This window comes from Agelaius tricolor, unplaced genomic scaffold (genome assembly GCF_023055355.1).
Source record: "Agelaius tricolor isolate 1412-34295 unplaced genomic scaffold, bAgeTri1.0.p SCAF_2, whole genome shotgun sequence".
In the NCBI taxonomy this organism is placed as follows: domain Eukaryota; kingdom Metazoa; phylum Chordata; class Aves; order Passeriformes; family Icteridae; genus Agelaius; species Agelaius tricolor.
Genome location: NW_027269262.1, coordinates 9,973,388 through 9,991,325, shown reverse-complemented (window position 1 = coordinate 9,991,325; position 17,938 = coordinate 9,973,388). Strand labels below are relative to the sequence as shown.

The 17,938-nt window shown below is 42.9% G+C and overlaps 1 protein-coding gene across 11 annotated transcripts in view; it reads left to right on the top strand.

Annotated features, from left to right (window-relative positions):
• The window catches only part of RREB1 (ras responsive element binding protein 1), a 122,431-nt gene that overhangs the window by 74,314 nt on the left and 30,179 nt on the right, over positions 1 to 17,938 (top strand). For all 11 annotated transcript variants that reach the window (XM_071452382.1, XM_071452427.1, XM_071452426.1 and 8 more), the window contains 2 exons: positions 8,760 to 8,904; positions 10,039 to 10,178. In XM_071452382.1, the coding sequence (XP_071308483.1) occupies positions 8,760 to 8,904; positions 10,039 to 10,178 (285 nt within the window). The remainder of the gene's footprint in view (positions 1 to 8,759; positions 8,905 to 10,038; positions 10,179 to 17,938) is intronic.

Below are 17,938 nucleotides of genomic sequence, written 5' to 3'. Positions count from 1 at the left end.
GTCTCCTTGCAGTATTTGGCACTGTTAATTTAGGTCTGCTCTGAACGTAATGCAAACTGTGTGTGACAGCTTGGTGAAGAGGTACTGGGAAGCTCACACTGCATTTCCTCCTCTTTTGCCCTCCCTTATGCCAGGGTTGATGCAAACTGCTTTCTTCTGCAGTCGTTTGGGAAGCTTTGCTTTGGAGGCATGGTTTGAATCACTTCCCTGTCACAGCATCATCAGGCAAATATTTGTCTCCCTTTTTTTCCTTTGAGGTGTTCTGACAATGTCGCTGTTAGGGAATAGGAGTAACTTCGAGCCAAGCTGGGAATGCAGTTGTATCAATTTCAGCCTGTTTGAACTTGCTGAGTCTGTGTAGCAAGTAGTTGCTTAAATGTGAATACAGAATAATTATTCAAAAGTGGTACCCCCCCTCACTGGATTTGTAGATCATTATCTTTCCTCTCATGCTTACAACTTGCCTTTATTCACAGCAAAGCAAATTTTTTTCTCTAGGATAAAAATATAGAATGCTCTGTGTGCATGTGTGGGTATCATATATCCTTAGGTATCATGTATTGGCAGCTGTGTGGCACTGGCTAACTTTGCAGACTGTCCCAGCAGCACTGAAAAGAGATTTGAAATCTGTCATTTGAATTCAATCACCGGTGGCTTTTTCAGCACACCCAGCCAGCCTTGGTGGATCTGAATAACAGCACTTCTGTCATCCCAGCGATGCGTTCTGTGGGAGAACCTCACTGCACTGGGAGCCAGGTGGTGCAGCAGCTGGTGTGAGCTGGGGAGGATGCTGAGGCCACGTCCGTGTGGCACCTGGGGGATGCTGAGGGGGTGGCTACACCCACGTGCCACCACATGCTGCTGTGTGGAGAGGCTCTCTGGGCCACCTTAGCCTTGGTACACAGCGTGACAAGCGCTGGAGACTCCATGAGGATGATGAGGTGTGCCGCCATGCCGGCAGGATTGCACTGCCTGGCTGCCGTGGGGAGCGCTGGCAGGAGCATCTCCTGCTGGGCTTGCTTGCACACATGTGGCTGAAATGAGTCAGGACATCCCAATCTGATCCTTCCTGGGACCTGTTTGCCCCACCCTACCCTTTCCCTGCAGGCTCTGCAATGACTTTCCTACCAGCATAGCCATAGAGGCCTCCACTGCTCAGCTTCCTTTGGTTTGTCCCATGCTAGGGTTCAGCTCTAGCATGGGACATTTGGGGCTCTAAGGACTTGCAGGGTCCTAGTTGCTGGCAGCTTTAGTTTTGGAGAAATCCAGCAAAGTTTGCAAATTTCTTGCTTGGCACCACACGGTCTGCCAGTGCGAGTAGCTGCAAGTGGAGGCCGTTTTCCATGGGAAAAAGAAGTCATTTCCCCAGGGTCTGGGTATCAGATTAAAGGTGGAGTTTGGGGCTCTAAGGTAACCTCTAGAGTATATGGGGGTCCTTGGAGTTTGTTTTGAAATTGCTCTGCAGTTGTAAGAGGGAGTTTCCCATGTGATTGGGATTTTGGTATTTGTCTCGTGACTTGCTGTGAAGTGTGTGTGTGTCTGAGGGCTTTTTGGGCCATTTTTGGATTTTTTTGAGGATACAAATATTAAGTCAAAAAGAGAAGACAAACAGAAACTTGTCCTAGTACAGATCATGTCTGATTTGCAAAATTACCTGCATCTTTTTGGTTCCTGTAATCACAACTGGCAAGGGCTGAGTAGATTGCTCTCTTAAGTGGGTGATGTTGGTAATTAACACTGGAAATACGTTGTCAATACAGATTCTCTACATGTTTTAACAAACAAACAACTGACTAAAGTCTTTAACCCAAGGGCATAATGTTACTGCACTTTTGACTTAGGTTTCAGTCATATTCACGAGACTCTTAAGGAGGGACTTAGCAGCAGGGTATTAAATGATTGTTCCTAAAAATACTGCTGCTTCACTTTCTCTTTGTTTAGGATTTGCTTCCTGTATGCATCAAATGGCACGAGCTTTGAAGAGAAGTTCCCTGTGTTTTCCTACATTTCCAGACAACTTGGGCTAAAGTATCATTTTTTTAAGAAGAATGAAACAAAAACAGTGACAAAGATAATGTGACAAAGATAACGTGACTGAAAGGAGTGTAATTTTAAAGGCTGTCTTCTCTTTCTTTGAGACATTTTCCATTTCATGGGGCATGAAGTGCCCCATGGTCCATCATGGTCCAAATTTCAACCTGTCTTGGACGCATCCTGCACTCCTGTTCGTTCTGATACCATGGCCCTATGTCAAAGCTTTAACAAAACAGACTATTTTTTTCTAAACAGAGATATTTGGTCATATTCTGAAGGATAGACTTTTTTTTTCTTTTAATATTGAAAAGGGGTTTTATGATTCTTTAGTTTGTTTACTGTTACTTGGGAGGAATAGTGTAAGTGAAAGATCTTGAGACGCAAAGCAGTGAAAGATATAAAGCAATTGAATCAGCTGAATTGTACTGACCAGCACAGTCCTTCCCAGACCAGCTTGAGAACTTGAGTAATTTTTTTTGTTGTAAGGGGAAAAACAAATTGTATTGTAAATAAGGTGGAGGATGGAAAGCACTGATTTTTATTCTTTGCCTTTGATTTGAATTATTGCCTTTGATTTGAATGTGTGGCTTCCTTGTCTTCAGGTAAGCATCAGATGTATCAGTGGATTTTCCACTTGGTTTTGGTACTAAACTGCCTAGAAATCACGAGGGAGATGAGGAATAATCATGTGCAATACAGTAGAGTATAGGGTACATCTAGTGGTAAAATGGAGAAACTTATAATGATATGTGGGATATGAAGCCAGAACCTGAACTTGACACTGTCAGATGATCTCTCTGGACTGATAATGCCCGGATTCATTGGCCTCCCCACTGCATTTCCACAGACGTGAGGGAGGAGGAGGGTGTTTATACATACACTGGATTCTGTGCTCAAGAATTAATCTTGATTTAGATGCTGGGACTTTCCCAACCAAGCCTCAGTAAAATTGCTTGCTGCTCCCCCTCTGGACATGCTGCTCCTTCTAATCAGACCTACCTGGCATAAACCTCTCTTGACTGAAAGCCAGCAGTGCTTGTGCTGCCACAGTTCTAAGGGAGAAGCTTAACCCTAAGCCCTGCTCAGGGGCTGCAAATGCACCCGTTTGTTCCATACCTTCCTTTAGGCTGGGCCTCCAAGCCAGACAGGCCTTTTTACTTTGGGACCTAAAGCACATCAGGAGGCATGGAAACTCAAGGTGCAAGGTGCAGCTAGAGTGTACTTTTTTTCTCCCCAGAATTAAGAGGTGAGGGATTCCCACACATGCTGAGGGATGATTTCTATCCAAGAGCCAAAGTGATGCTGATCAGGTTATCTGCATGCAAAGCAGAAGCTTCTGGTTTTGTTCATAATTCAGTGGGACCCAGAGCCAGGAGCAGCTGCATCTTGTATTTGCCTCCTTCAGGATGCTTTGGCTGCTCATTCTAGCCTTGAGCCAGCCAGTCAAAACCTGCCCACGTTCTGGTTTTGGCATTGAAACTGTAGGCTGCCCTGTTTTGAGACCTCCAGAAAGCTTATACTATCAATATGCAAATCCCCTTGGCATTATGAAAATACATCAGCCTTTTTTAGAGATCTGGTAAAAACTGGGATGTGACCCGCAGGAGCTGCATGTCCCTTCAGGAGACCACATGCTCCCCGCCCTCCCCATGAGTCACCTCCCACAGACACTGTTCCAACACCATCACAAGAGAAAAAGGAAAAAGGCACTTGTGTTCTGCATTTTACTATTACTACAGAAGTCTCTTCTTCAATGTAAAGTAGCAAAATATTCACTTGCTGCTGTACTAGTGGAATAGTTGCTCTCCTGAAATCATGCTCTGCATTACAGTGTGGGGCTGGAAACTTTTTCTGCCCATTTGTCTTAATCAAAAAAAAAAAAGAAAAAAAAGCCAGGGGAATTCTTGTGCACTGTCATCTTAGTCATCCTGTTCATGTGACACTGAGAGGGGAGAGGAGATCTGTGGCAGAAGAGGGGAAGCAGAAGGTGATCCTCAGTGGGAGGATGGAATGAAAGGCAGTCAAGAATTTGAAAAAATGTGATTTTGTTGGGAGGAGTGACTGGCACACAGTCCTAGCACAATTGGATCCTCTTGGCTCACCTGTGGAATTCTTTATGTGAGGGGGTAGGAAGAGATTATGAGGAGAGCTTTTTCTCATACAGCTGTGCTGCATAAAGCATATCATATAGCAAGGTATTTCACGTTTTTTGCATAGCAGTTCTTAAACATTAAGGGTTTAGTTCAGAGGTGGATCAGACCATGTTTAGAAAAGACTTAGTTTCCTCTTTTCATTTTGTATTTATTTTTTGCAAATTTTTCTGGTTCTTTCTCTGGTCTAATTTCAAATAGAGTTCCAGCACTTTCTTTGAGAGGTTAATCAAGGCTAGCTAGCACTTAGTGCAAATGAGTCCTCCCTAATATTTAGCTCAAGTGTTTATCTCCTTCCTGTCATCCTGTGTATCATGGCTGGATTTTAGTGTTCTACCCTCAGCACTTTCCCAAGTGCATGTGTACTTGCATGCATGCTGGGAAGTCTGTGAGGTGCAGATTTCAGGGCTCTGTACCTTCCTGAACTTGTCTGCTGTACTTTGGTTGCTCTGTAGAATGGCTCAGAGCCACAATTCATTGATTTAATTTAGGAAAAGAAATCCAAGTTTCATCTGCTGTGATTCTGGATGTCTTCTGAGCTGCAGTAGTGGTCACTTAAAAGCTGCTGGCACTTGTATCTGCAACTGAATATAAGCATTTCTGTACATGTGCTTACTTTGCCCTTCTTTTTTTCTGAACTACATTCTCACTTAAAGTGTTGAGTGTTTATCTTTATTTTTTGGAACTGATGAATGTCATATCCTTTTTCTCTATCACTGTAAGATGCTGAAAGCGAGCCTGACTTATGAGCCTGTCTTTTACATTCTAAGTATGCCAGTGTTGTCAGGCCAAAATATGTTGTTATAGTCACAAAGGGAAAATAACTTCTAAACACAGCTTTGTTCCTGTTCGTCTTGTATCTTGGCAGGCTAAACAGTGAGGTTGAATATTTTCAGTGTTACATGTAAGATCTAATCAAGGCAAACTCCTCTAAAGGAGTAAAGCAACACAAATACTTCCCCCCCCCCCCCTTAATTATGGTTAGGAAATTTTTTAAGTAGAAGAAGCCTCAGTGAAGGGAGTGTTTGAAAGAAAGGTTGTGGATGTGGATGTGACTTGGCATCTGCTGAAGTTCAGCCCATGTTGGGTGATAAATGTTGTCTGGAGGCAGAATGACATCCATGTTGCAAAGTAAAAGAGAGAGATGAAGATTGTGTCTATCCCTTTGTACTTCTTGGCTTTATCTTCCCGCTTATCTTGGGCTGTAGCTCTAGTAATCTTTTTCCTCTCCACCCTTAACTTGATGCAGTGAAACTTGCTTAACCTGCCAAAGGAACAACCTGCTGTCTGTAACATGGGCAGGTTGTGACTCTCCTTGAGAACTCTGGAACCTGCTGCTTTGATTTCAGAATTTTTCTTTTCTTCCTTGATGATCATATGCATAGAGCTATCACAGCAGCTGTGATGTTTGACCTACACAGTAAAAGTCAAAGGTGCAGTGAGGGTATCTTCCTGTTTATAGCTCAATAGCTTAGGCTGCTTCCTTTCAAATGTGCAAAACTAAATCATGAAGGGGGTCACCACATTCCTTGCTGTGGTATGGATTTCTGCTGTGGCTTTTAGGACATGGCAAAAGCACACACGTTGCAGGAATGAGAACTGCAAGCAGTTGGAGCAGCCGCTGGCTGACACCAGACATAGCAAAGCCCCCATCACTGTGGTTCTGTACCCATGTTAGCAAGCCCTGCCTTATTGGCAAACTTCACACTTCAAGCATAGCTAGACTGCTTTTGGGACTTGCAGAAGCCAGTGTGTTTGCATGCAACAGGTCATGCCAGGCATAGGTGCTACGTTGGGCTGGCACTAATCTGGAGGTCCCAAGGGTTTTTCCTGTTGGTGTACTGTGGATGTGCCATTGCTTCCCTCTCAAGTAGGAGCCAGCTCCATCAAAACAAGCAGAGTTCAGCAGGTGGACAAACAGCAGGAGGAAAGAACTTAGCCCTAAGGAAGCTGTTTTGCATAGGTAGCTGCTAAACAGGAGTTGTGCATACTTGTTAATGGTTGGAAAGAGACTTTAAAATAAAATGAGAAGAAAAAGTCCCATGCTCAATGCATAGCAGTTTTCTTATTTGTTTTCAGGATGAATGTGATTTATCTTGACTGATTTTGCTCTCTAGCTATCTGAAAAGTAACTGGCCAAGTAGAGTTAGCTGTGCTTCAGCTGAGCTGCCAGAGGGTTAAGCAGTCAGGCTGTGTGTGAGTGCCTGGGGTGCAGGCACAGACAGGCACAGCAAAAGCCTCTGTCCTTACTATCAAGTAAGGACATAGGAAACTGGAAAGCAGTCTTTACCAAAAAGAAGTAATAAAAACATAGACAAACAATCCAAATTTCCAGGTTTTGCTTTGCTGTGCAGTTGAATATTCTGACTTTTTGTTCCAAGATGCTTTCTGAATTTTATCTTCTATCATTGTGGACAGGAACCCCTTGAACAAATAACTGGTTTCTTCTCCTTTATTCTTGTGTGAATACAGACAACTGCAGCTCAGGCTGCTGCTGTTTTATCACCCATGAAAGAAGCTCTAACTAGCATGAGAAGTTAAATCAGTGTCACAGGGAAAAAAAAAAAAAAACGAGTGAAGAAAACAAGGCAGTAGAGTATCTATAGATGCCTTCCCGCAGATTTTGTGAGACAAGGTAGCACTGTGTGGATGAATCAGTTGCTTTGGTGCCTGTGGTGCCAGAGCTACCAGAGGGTCAAGGCCAGGGGAGTGCACAGCACTCTGTATGCTGTGTCAGCACTCTGGGTTTTCTCTGGCTTCTGTCAAACCTGGAGAGAGCCAAATGCTCAAACCTTCAGCATTCCTTCTCCTCTCAAATGGGTGATCAACAGGGAAAGAGGTCAGACAATTTCAGCATCACTTCCATGATTCCATGTCTAACCTGCTGGGCACATCTGCACATAGATGTGACTGACAGGTGTCACCAGCGTCTGTCCACCAGTTGTGCAACCAGTGAGAGTTACTGGGGATCTGGGGAAACAACAGGATTTTTCTTCATGGACCTGATCCTCCAAGCAGCCCCAGCCTTGATGGATGCTGAAAGCAGGCAGTAGCTGAACAGGCATTTTAATCTTACATTGGTTCTGGTACCTGTGGTGCTTTTGGCTTGAGGCTGTTCCTCCACAACACCCTGCAGTTTGAGACAGGCTATACTTTGAGACAGGGATTTAGATGCCTTATTTTTTTTTAAAGCTTCTGAGCTTAAAAAAAAGCATGATGTGATGAGACAGTCTTCCCAGCAGCTCCAGTGGGGTCTGCTGTGGGTCAGTTTGGTCCAATGTGTTATTTCAAAGCATCATGCCCTTGGCATCCAAAACTAAAACAGATTTTATATCATAGCACCAAAGCAGTTATGAGGACGTGCAAGACTTGTCTGGGTTACAACATTCTCTCATGTTAGAACAGGATATTGTGCAGTCATGTTTAATGGCACTGTCCTGAGCTGAGTTGTGGATGTGACTTCTGAAAGATTTGCCCAAGTGCCATTAACATTGTCTCCATTGTGTTTCTTTGAAGTCAGTCATGGACAAATGGCAGCTCCCTCCTGCACTAACATATCTAGCTATTAGGAGCAAAAAATTTCCATTGTATCTAGTAGCATACATTTGATTTTTTTTTTTTTTCAATAGCAATATAAATTTGAAGTGAAGTTAAAGGCCATATCTTTAAAAAAAAATTGAAATTTGAGCTTTGAGTTGTCAGAAAAAAAAGCATGGCAGCAATACCTTCCATCTAACTGAAGGGAACTAGACAACAGTGGCTTCCTCAGGTTGCAAATACAGAAAACCAAGAGGCAAGTGGGTCAGGTAAACAGATATTAATGATACTGCTTCCTGAGTAATTCTGTTCCTTTCCCTTTTCCTGTGTCTTTGTGACAAGAAATAGTTGTTTTCCTGGGAAAGCAGGTTTGTGAACATGCCTTGGCAGTACAGAGTTTTGCAAGCTGTACCTAGTGCACTCTAACAGTGGGACCAGATAATCCTGACTTCAAAGCTGCACTTGAAATTTGATACTGGGGTCCAACACTGTGTTAAGGATGAGAAGGAAACAAATATATTTAAGAAATGTTGCTCTGGCGTTGGCATATACAGATCTCTTTGAGGTACAGTCTCAAACTCTAGACAGAGAGCCGGTTGAAGATGAGGTGCTTTTTTTGCACTGAGAGAAGTGGATGCTAAGCTGCAGGCTTTTGCTTACTAGACTGCCACAAGACAGGGAGGCTGGGTATGTGGATTGCTGAGCAGGTTTAGGCAGAACCAGGACCTCATGGATGATGGAGAATGGGCACGGTGCTCATGGAAATAGATGTTAGCAGGGCAAGTGTCGTGCTGGGAGTTGGGACATGGGGGAGAGCTTGTGGGCTCCCTGCTGCAGCCCCTCACAGGCCCAGGCACTGCAAAGGGCCTGTGCTGGATCATGCCCCAGCTGTTTTTTAGAAGTTCAGGCCAATTTATGGGATCTCTGATGGTGTCCTTTAAAGGCAAATCTTAGAAGTGGTGTTGGCATTAAAATTTACATTGGACTTCCTGCCCCAGATTTGCCTGCTGATGGTGTCTTCTTCCTCCTCCTGCTCAGGCACATGAAGATTCATGAGAAGGATCCAAACAGCACAGCAAGCACCACTCCCCCCTCACCGCTGAAGCGCAGGCGATTGTCTTCGAAACGGAAGTTCAGTCACGATGCTGAGCTGGACAGAGAGGAGAGGACACCTGCAAAAAAGGTTCTTTATGGGGCATGAAGCAAAAGATGTTCCTGGTTACCTCCTAAATTGTCAGCTGTTTGGTTTGTGCAGTCAGCACAGACTTGTTGCAGCTCTGTATATGAGTTGCCTTGCTTATCCTGTTGTAGCCAACATAGTTGTCTGGGATTGAATATTATTTTCTAATTTCAGAGATTGAAATAATTCAGTTTTTAAAATTCTTTATTGCTTAAATTGTTGAATTTGCTTCTGATTCATAAATAATAATTGTTGGATGACAACAGGATGTACTATTCTTTGGCTGCTGCTTTCGCCTAGCTTTTTTTTTCCTCCCAAATATTATGTAGTATTTGTGGAGGATGGTGATTTAAACTTAAAAAAACCAATTTTACTTCAAAAGCAGCAGCAGCTTATGTCTGCTTTTGCCTAGATCTGGAGGGGAAAAAAATCTACAGTACATTTCCCTTTCACAGTAGCATAATCCTACCTTACTGGAGTTGCAAGAGTGACCAGAAAATATTTATTTGAGGGCTAGACGTTTCCATTAGGGCTTTGTTTATAAAATATTTTAACACATCTCAGTCATTTGTACAAAATGTATGGTGTCTGCCAAACTTAACTCTCCACTTACTATCTCTAAATAGCAAGCTAGTAGCAGTTCCATTTTGCACAGTATCCCTCGCTCTGTGCATGCTTTTCTCCCTCTAATCAGAAGAGAAGTATAGAAAACATGCAGAAGTTCATTGCTTCTCCCTAAACCACTTGACTTAGCAGTTGGCAGTATCTCAGTGGCATAAATAATTTAGGCTGACAGCTCCCCTGGCTTTCTGAAGGGGGAGGAATGCTAGTTCAGTGGTATATGAACACATGGGTTTATAAGTTCTTCAAATCACAGTTCCTCATTAGAACTGATATATCTGTGACTCAGCTGCACACTTTCTCTTCTACCAAGCCTCTTTTCTATCATGCATGTTCTTACACATGTGCCAAGGCTCTGGCACTTACCATCTCTCTTAAGGAATGCTTTTGTGTTTGCTTGCAGCAAGGTTACACATGAAGCCTGCAACTTTTTGTAAAAGACTTTGAATGGATTGCAAGTTTGGTTTTTGCTTATGAGTTGGTCTAGTGAGGTTTTTTTGTTTTCTTTTTCTGAAGGTTCTTGAGGATGGCCATTCCGGTGAAGGGGATAAGAGGGCTGACGATGAAGTTTATCATTGTCCAGTGTGTTTCAAAGACTTTTTTTGCAAGTATGGGCTGGAGTCCCACATGGAAACACATCCAGATAATTCATTGAGGTAAGAGATAGTGCCCAGAGTGTGTCTGGTCACCAGACAGCTTGAAGAAGCCTGCTGTGGAGGGGCAGGAGCCCCTCAGCCCCCTGCACTCTTAGCTGCCCTCCTTTGTGATTTTGAGTAGGTTTTTAAATGGTTTGCCTCATCTTGTGTCACCAGGGTGCTGTAGGGCTTAATTTTATTATTTTTTGCAAATACAGGAATCTTGCCAGTTAATAGCTGGAAATGTTTTTAGAAAAAATTAAAGCCCTTCTTCATCCCATTGAAACACATCACTGTTACATAAAACTGTAAAATGCCAACACTGCAAAATTTTAACAAGATAAACTGAAGATGCTTAAAACTTGATAAAAAAACTTGATAAAAGTATTGAGGTGTCATCCTATGAGATGATTCTGTGTGGAGAAGGCAGCAGCTGGACAAAAAGGGTTTTTCAGTCATTGGAGTGAGTGAAGGTAGATGAGTTTCTGGTTTCAGACTTTCAACAAAATGTTTTATGCTTTTCGGCCTTTTGAGGTTATGGAATGATGTGGATTTTGGCTTAAATGAGCTTTTCCTAACAAGGAAAAATTATTTATTAATTGTTCAGGAAGGTGCTTGAATGTTGTGTTTTGATTCAAGTAATTGCCTCTGGGACTCCTGAAACTGTTTTATTTCCTTTTTTTTACCACAGAAAAATGTAGAGCCAGATACATCAAGATATAAAAGAAATTTTTCATGTCTAGTTGAAACATGTAGAAAGGAGATTGTCTGTTTTCAGAAGCTTGTCAATATTTTAAACTTATTTTGGGACATTTGACTCTAATGATCTTTTTGAATGGGTGAAGAATTCAGCATCTTGAAATATCAACACTCACTTCTGGATACAGGTTCTTAATAGAATGACATGGAGCAGAGGCATCCCATTCTATTAAATTGGATTAATTTTATTAAATTTTCCCTCTCCTAAATTTTTGTTTAGAAAACCTTTGTAAATACATGTAAAATACTTTTTAAAGGCATTGTTAATGTTGCAGTTACTGGGGAAAAGAGTTGAAAGCTTGGCCCATTCAATAGTAGTTAATTAAACATACTTTGCTGTTTCTGAAGTAAATTAGGTAAATTTTCATTATAGATCAAAGCTGAAGCAGTTGTTCTCCAGTAAAAGCTCTGTAACACCTACAAAATGGAGTCTTGAACAATTTTGCCTTACACTTCATGCTTTAGAGAAAGCAGCTGACATATTAGGTCATTACCCTCATTTTGAAACTTCTCTGAAGATAGGACCTCTTTGCAAAGTTATACTCCATGGACCTGAGTGGAGAGGTGGATTTTCTTGCTTTGATAAGATAATGGAATAGATATCCTTCTAGCTTGACAGCTTTGCAGTCTGCTGTGGCAAGGCAGAAAGACACAGTGGCTGTGCAGACATGCTGTTCCTCTTTATGCAGCTCTTGCTCTGGCATTAGACTTGCTTTGGGATAATATTCTCCTGAAATGGATTTTGCTACCCTTGATTCTGCTGAGCAGCAAAGACTAGAACATGTCCCTAAATCAAAGTCACAGTTGTCAAGCTCTATGGGTATGGTTTAAGAGTAGTGCTGGGATGCCTATCTTTATAGAATTGTCTAGGTGATAGTAAGGGGATTTTGTCAGGTATTTGCCTTAGCCATTTAAGACGTGTCAGTGAAGACAGGACAAGGAAGTTGTGGTCCTTTCTGGGCAGCTAATACATTAAGGTGCAACTTAGGCTGCCCATCTGGTTTAAACCACACCTTTTGTCCTAGTCTAGACAAGTCAAATGACACTTTCTGCCTGGCCCAGCCTGACAGAAAATCCTCTAGTAAGCAGAGCAGTTTGGACTGCTGTTAAGGTGACTCTTTCATCACAAACAAAATGGGTTAAAATCCTTGGCCAGCAGGGGCTGTAATCCCCTGGTTCCCAGGGTTCTGCAATACTGTTTATAGGATTCAGCAAGACACAGAGAAAGTAGCATGCCTTTCTCAGTCCTGAGTACAAGTGATTGAAGTCCTTTTGGTGAGGCTTAAGGGTGTTTTTTTGAGTGAAAGAGCCGAAGAAATGAGAATATTTTGCTAGAGTAGTAGACCAGGAGACCTGTGTATACGGGTGTACTTGTGTCAGGGAAGCAAACTGCTGAATGTTAGAAGGCTTTCATCAAATCCTGTTGTTGCCTTATTATAGAAGACAAGGGGAAGTAACTCTTGTTAAAAGTTCAAACAAGTGAAAAAGCACAGTAACTGTGTTGTGAGCAAAGGGCAGGGAGTCTAACACCCCCAGTCTCCTTTTATTGCCCATATTGTAAAAGCAGAGTCACTTGATGAGGACCTGTGAGGAAGGATGTGTATGCCAGAGCCAGATACTCTGGGTCTGGTGGTTTGTTTGGAGCTACTGCAGTAGGCAGTAGCCCAGGACAGACTATTTGTCATGATCAAAAATAAGTGATGCTCAATCTGCCTAGCCAATGGCTTTCGTTGTAAAGGCACAGGTCAAACATCCCATTCCTTTTTGCTCCCCCAGCTCCTATAGAAAGGATTGCAAACTGGCTCTGAGGCAGTGCACCAGTGTGCACTGTCTTGATGGTGGCACCAGCCTCCCTGCAGAGATGCATCCGTGGCCGAGGCAAGGTGCCAGGATGGGCAGGAACTTCTGCCTGGCTTCTCTGTGGTGCTTTAATCCCACTATTTCAGTGGTGCTGTGCAAATACAGCCTCTTGCCCCCAGAGCTGTCTGAGTCTGTCTGTCCCCACCACCGTCTGCTAAGCAGCAGAAAAGGTAAGGCTGTCTAGCAGCCCTGGGATTAGTATGTGAGCAGCTAATTTACAGGGTGGGCCATCACCCTTCCAGATACTGTCAAATGAACAACTTTAAATCACAGGGTTAGCTGTTCAAAGTCAGATGAAAAGACACTCCCCATTGTCTTGCCCAAAAATGCTTTTTCATGTAAAACCCAGAGCAGTGAGCACCTCATTGTTTACTTGCAGCAGAATAAACAATTCTTAATCCACTGATTGTGTGAGAGGGGCTCCTGCTTGGGAGGGTATCTCTTGATTATGTAAAATCCTAAATCGTGCATCTTTGTCTCCTAATTACGGTAGGAACTGCCCTGGTCTTGAGAGTAATAATAGGGCCCTTTGTCCCATTGACAATGGGCTGTGGCACTGCATCTCCTTCATGGCATTACACCCCCTGGCCAGTCTCTGTCCCTTTGAAGCCCCGTGCCCTGCACCCTAATTAAAGACATGAGCTGGCCCCCGGCAAGGTTGTCTGCAATGCGCATTAGCAGTGGGAGGTGGCCCAGGAGTGCTTTCTGACCCCCTTGGCCTCTCTACCTGTATTATTTAAAGAAGTCTGCTTCCCTGCAGCTGGGGCCGCAGGACACTGTCTATTTTGGTGAGTTTGTGTCTGAGTGTTGATATAATTAGCAGAGAGCTGAAACGCTGCACAGCCGATAGGGAAAATGAGAAACCTCACAGAGCAGGGGAGTTTCTCTGGAAACTTTAGTGGCTCAGAGTTGCTGTCAGACGTGAAACTGTGCTTGTAAAGGTCACCTGACAGCTCTGAGCAACGTCAGCAGTGTAAGCAGAGATGTGAGGATTTCCCGGGGAGAAACCTCTCCAGATGCTATGCTGGGTTTCTCCTCTTTCTTTTGGCAAATACAATGGAACAAGCTTAAAGTAAAATATGTGGCTTTTTTAAAAAAGTACATGAACTATAAATTCCTCTCTTGGATTTCACTGTAGCCAGAGCATACCCTTTTTATTTCCTCTCCTTCTCCTCCAGGAGGTTTAGTGCAGTATGCTGTACCAAGAGCTAAAGTATTTTTAATTTTTCCTTCCTCACAGCAGCAAAGAGACAATTATACTGCTCTCATGCCTAGGTATCTTCCTGAGGAGAGGAGGAGGGAGTGGTTATGGTGTTGCAGTTACCTCCTTTCTTAGACTCATTCCAATATCATTTCTCAGCCAGGATAGTTTTGCAGTTTGAATGTGGTAAAAGGTTGCTTCTTAATGAATATCATGAGGCTTTCTGATCACAGCTGGTTCAGTATGGCATTGCCTCCAGTTACAAGATTTGGTTTTGCTATATTTTTGTAAGATACAAGAAATAAGACATTGCAGTGTGAAAGTTACTCTCTGCCTGTGTCACACAGCTGACCTGGTGACCAGAACCAGTTATCATGAATGGATTCAGGGGAGATTAAGTTTTTGACCTTCTACAGAGCCTGTCCAAACAGTGACTTAATATATTAAGCTTTGTAACTTGAAAATCCTGGCCATATTTTCCCAAGGACAACAAAAGCAGTTCTCTTCCCCCAGGGTTATATGCTTCTGTAAAACCTCCATCAAAGGACACCAAAAGCTGTTTACAGCCTACCTTGTTCTTCAAAACAGCCTGCCCAGGTTTTGCTGAAATTGTATAGAGGTTGAACACTGCCATGGAAAGCTATTGTTTTGAACATCTCCCAGGTCTGTAACAGGCACAGCAACAGAAGAACTCAGGCCCTGGAAAGAAAAGTGTTAGGAGTCTGACCATTAGGATCTGTGGTCATCTGCCTCTAGTTTTGCCAGGGTAACCACTGTGAGGTCTTGTTTTTGGAAACACCTATGGGTGAAAAATGCTGTTGTTGTTTCTTGGTGTTACCTGGCTTCACCAATATGGAGTAGACAAATGCCATAGGAATGGTCTTCTGGACTCTGTGGGTAAATGGAAGATATCTGTTATGTGCAGTTTGCAATTCAGGCAGGCAGGTCACCAGGTTTCCCCCTTTGCCAGCACATCCACATTCTTCAGAGTGTGGTGGGATGCTGCCAGGCACCTGGACCTATGTCTTTATTCATTTTAGACAATGTGCATGAGCACCTCCATTTAAGTCAAGGCAAGAGGAAGTGGGTTTTGGGTGAAAAAGATACTAGCTACTTAGAATATGGCATGTTTATTTCCCAGTTACCATTCTTCAAGCCAGTACCTTGGCTTTAGGGAGATAAAATAGGAAAGAAATGAATGGATATTTAAAGTATGGAGATTATTTCAGTCATTAGCACCAGTAGAAAAGACTAGTACAATATTAGATTTTTGAAGCAGTAGTCTGACCATGTAAAAGTACATTAAACTGAATGTTAAAAGGAAAAAAAAGAAAACAGCCAGAAAAAGACCCTAGTGCCATTCGTGTTTTTGCAAATGCCTATCTAAGCAAGTTTAGGAATTCACTTTCTATCTGTTCTCTCCTTATATAGTAGGGATAATCCTTCTGACTTCCTTATTCTGAAGCACACTGCTCTCTACATGTGGCAAGCCTTTTGTGGGAAGAGAGTGTTAGTGATGCTACAAACGTGCAGGAGTGAAGGTGTTTGAAAACTAGATGTTGTTTGCAATTAATTTTACTGTGAGACAGAACTATGGGTTCATTGTGGGAAGAGGAAGCTTCTTCCTGCTAGTTGACACTGCTGTTATTGGAAGCAACTTGAAGGATCAATGACAACTCATCTTCATTCAGCATTGTGAGGTTATATACTACTTTTCTCTCTGTCACAACTGTTGATGTGCACATAGCCTCATTCCTTGTTAGCATTTCAAAATAAGAAACAGTATGCTGTTTTTATGAAGATGGATAATTCTGAGGTTGTTGTATCCTACACGTTTGTTGAGAGGGATGGAGGGCACTCCAGCATAGACATGTTCATGGACCTCCTTGAGCTCTGCTTTTGCCATACTATATTTTGGGCCCAGCACTCCTTTTTTAGTCACTGAGATTCTACCAGCAAGGACAGTTTAGGCAGAAATTGCTGTGGAGTTATTGAGAACTAATACAGTTAATGCTACAAAACTTGTTACAGCCAAAGATGGAGGTGACAAGGGGCAGTGATGTGACACTGCCAATTCAGCTCTCAAGCTGTTTGCTCAATGTCTTTCTGATAGAAACTAGGAACCAACTCCTAATCTCTTGCTGGCAGCATTTTCAGTGCAGGAGCAATTCCACGAGACAGCTGATGACAATGAAGTCCAGCTCTGGTAAATTCTGTGACCAGAAATATGCTGCAGTACAATGCAGTTCTTGGTGAGGCAGAGGAGAGGGTATGCAAGCAAGCTGGTGAATGCATCCTTTTACTGAGCAAATGGAGAAGTAGAATCAGTGGGTTGTCTTGCAAAAGCAGAACAGAACTGCATGTTACATGCCTTCTGAAGTTCCTGTTCAGAAAAGAGAGCTGGGAAACATCTGAAGAGCAGTGCGAGGCCAGCGCTGGCCTAGAAGTGGTCAGCTCACATCAGGGAGCTCATTGTGTGAGGAAACTGGGAATCCAGAGCAGCTGGATAAAAATATTGGCTGGTGAATGGACACAGGGAGTGATGCTCTCATGTGAAACTGTGTGCTATGTCACATGCTGTTAAACATCTTAGCTTGGCTGCCAGAATAGAAAGTGGGTAAATGCAAAGCTGACTGTAGAGGAAAGCTGCTTGTAGAAGGGCATGCAAGAGGGAAAAAGGGCTGAGCCAAAATAGGTTATTAGCACGCCTGCCTCATCCTAAGGAGCAGGATTTGTTTATTTGCAGGCTCTCTCAGAGTGCTGGGTGCTGCTCAGCGTGTTGTCAGTCATGTCTGCATGCTGAGCATATCTTAACGTGCAAATGTAGATAAGGGCAAGGGGCTGCAATCCAGATTCAGCTTCACCTATTTGTGAGCCCTGTTCTGATCAGGTGGTTACAGGATAGAGAAACCCCTAGAGATGTATTTCTCCTTATGTTACTCATGAAAAGCGGTGGCCTTTTTTTAACATGGTGGACACATAGAATTCTTTTTTAACTCTTGCTGTTAATTTAAAAATTACGGAAGCACTTGGATTTCATATTTGAAAGATGTGTTAGAAGATAGGAAGAGATTTTCATTTTCTTACCTTGAAAGAATACCAGAAGATTCACATGAGTTGGTGTGCACAAATAACTGTTACTCTGCATGTTGTGCAGCTTCTAATTTTGGTACCTGTAGAGGACTATTCTGGTCAGGTTTTTTTGCCCTCCAGATATTTTTGCCCTAACTATTAAACCCTTCATTGTTTAAGTTGATCTTCATCTCTTTCTCTGTGATTCTGTCCAGCCAAAGTGTTGATACTTCTGTTTTTTAAAACTTTGACCTTTATTAAGTAAAAAAAGTCATTATGAGAAAATGACTACTTCGTGTGAGTGTCTGCAGGCCATCTGCCATTTTCCCATTATTTTGTCTTAGTTGCATGCTAATTGTGTTGAAGTAAATGGTAGAGTAAGCTACTGTTTCACCAGGGCAGAGGTGTTTAAATCTGGCACTGTTGAAGTGTTGTTGGTAAGTGCAATTCATTCCAGTGTTAGGAAGAAGTTTTTACTCATTTTTCTTTGCTCTCACACAAAGGAAGTTTAAACATGACACAGCATGGCTTGCGCCTTTTTATTAAACCTTACAGCAGTTAATTTCACTGGAGTTACCCTCATGGGGGAGTCACTGGTGCGGACACTGGCTCTGCTGCATGCTGACAAATTTCTAAAGCACAACATCACCCTGGTTTATATTGGGTCTGCCCTGGCTCCTACATGATACTTTTCTTGCCTGGACCACAGTGCAGCTGTAGGAATGTACATAACGCTGTGCATCCCTCTATTAATAGAAGGGTTGGTACAGGGGGTTCAGCCTTGGCTGCACCCAAGGGTGGCTTCTTTGAGGGAGAGGATTAAAGAGAGCGACAGAACATTGGTAACAAAATCAGACGGCCAGTGGGGCAGTGGAAGGGGGGAAAAGTT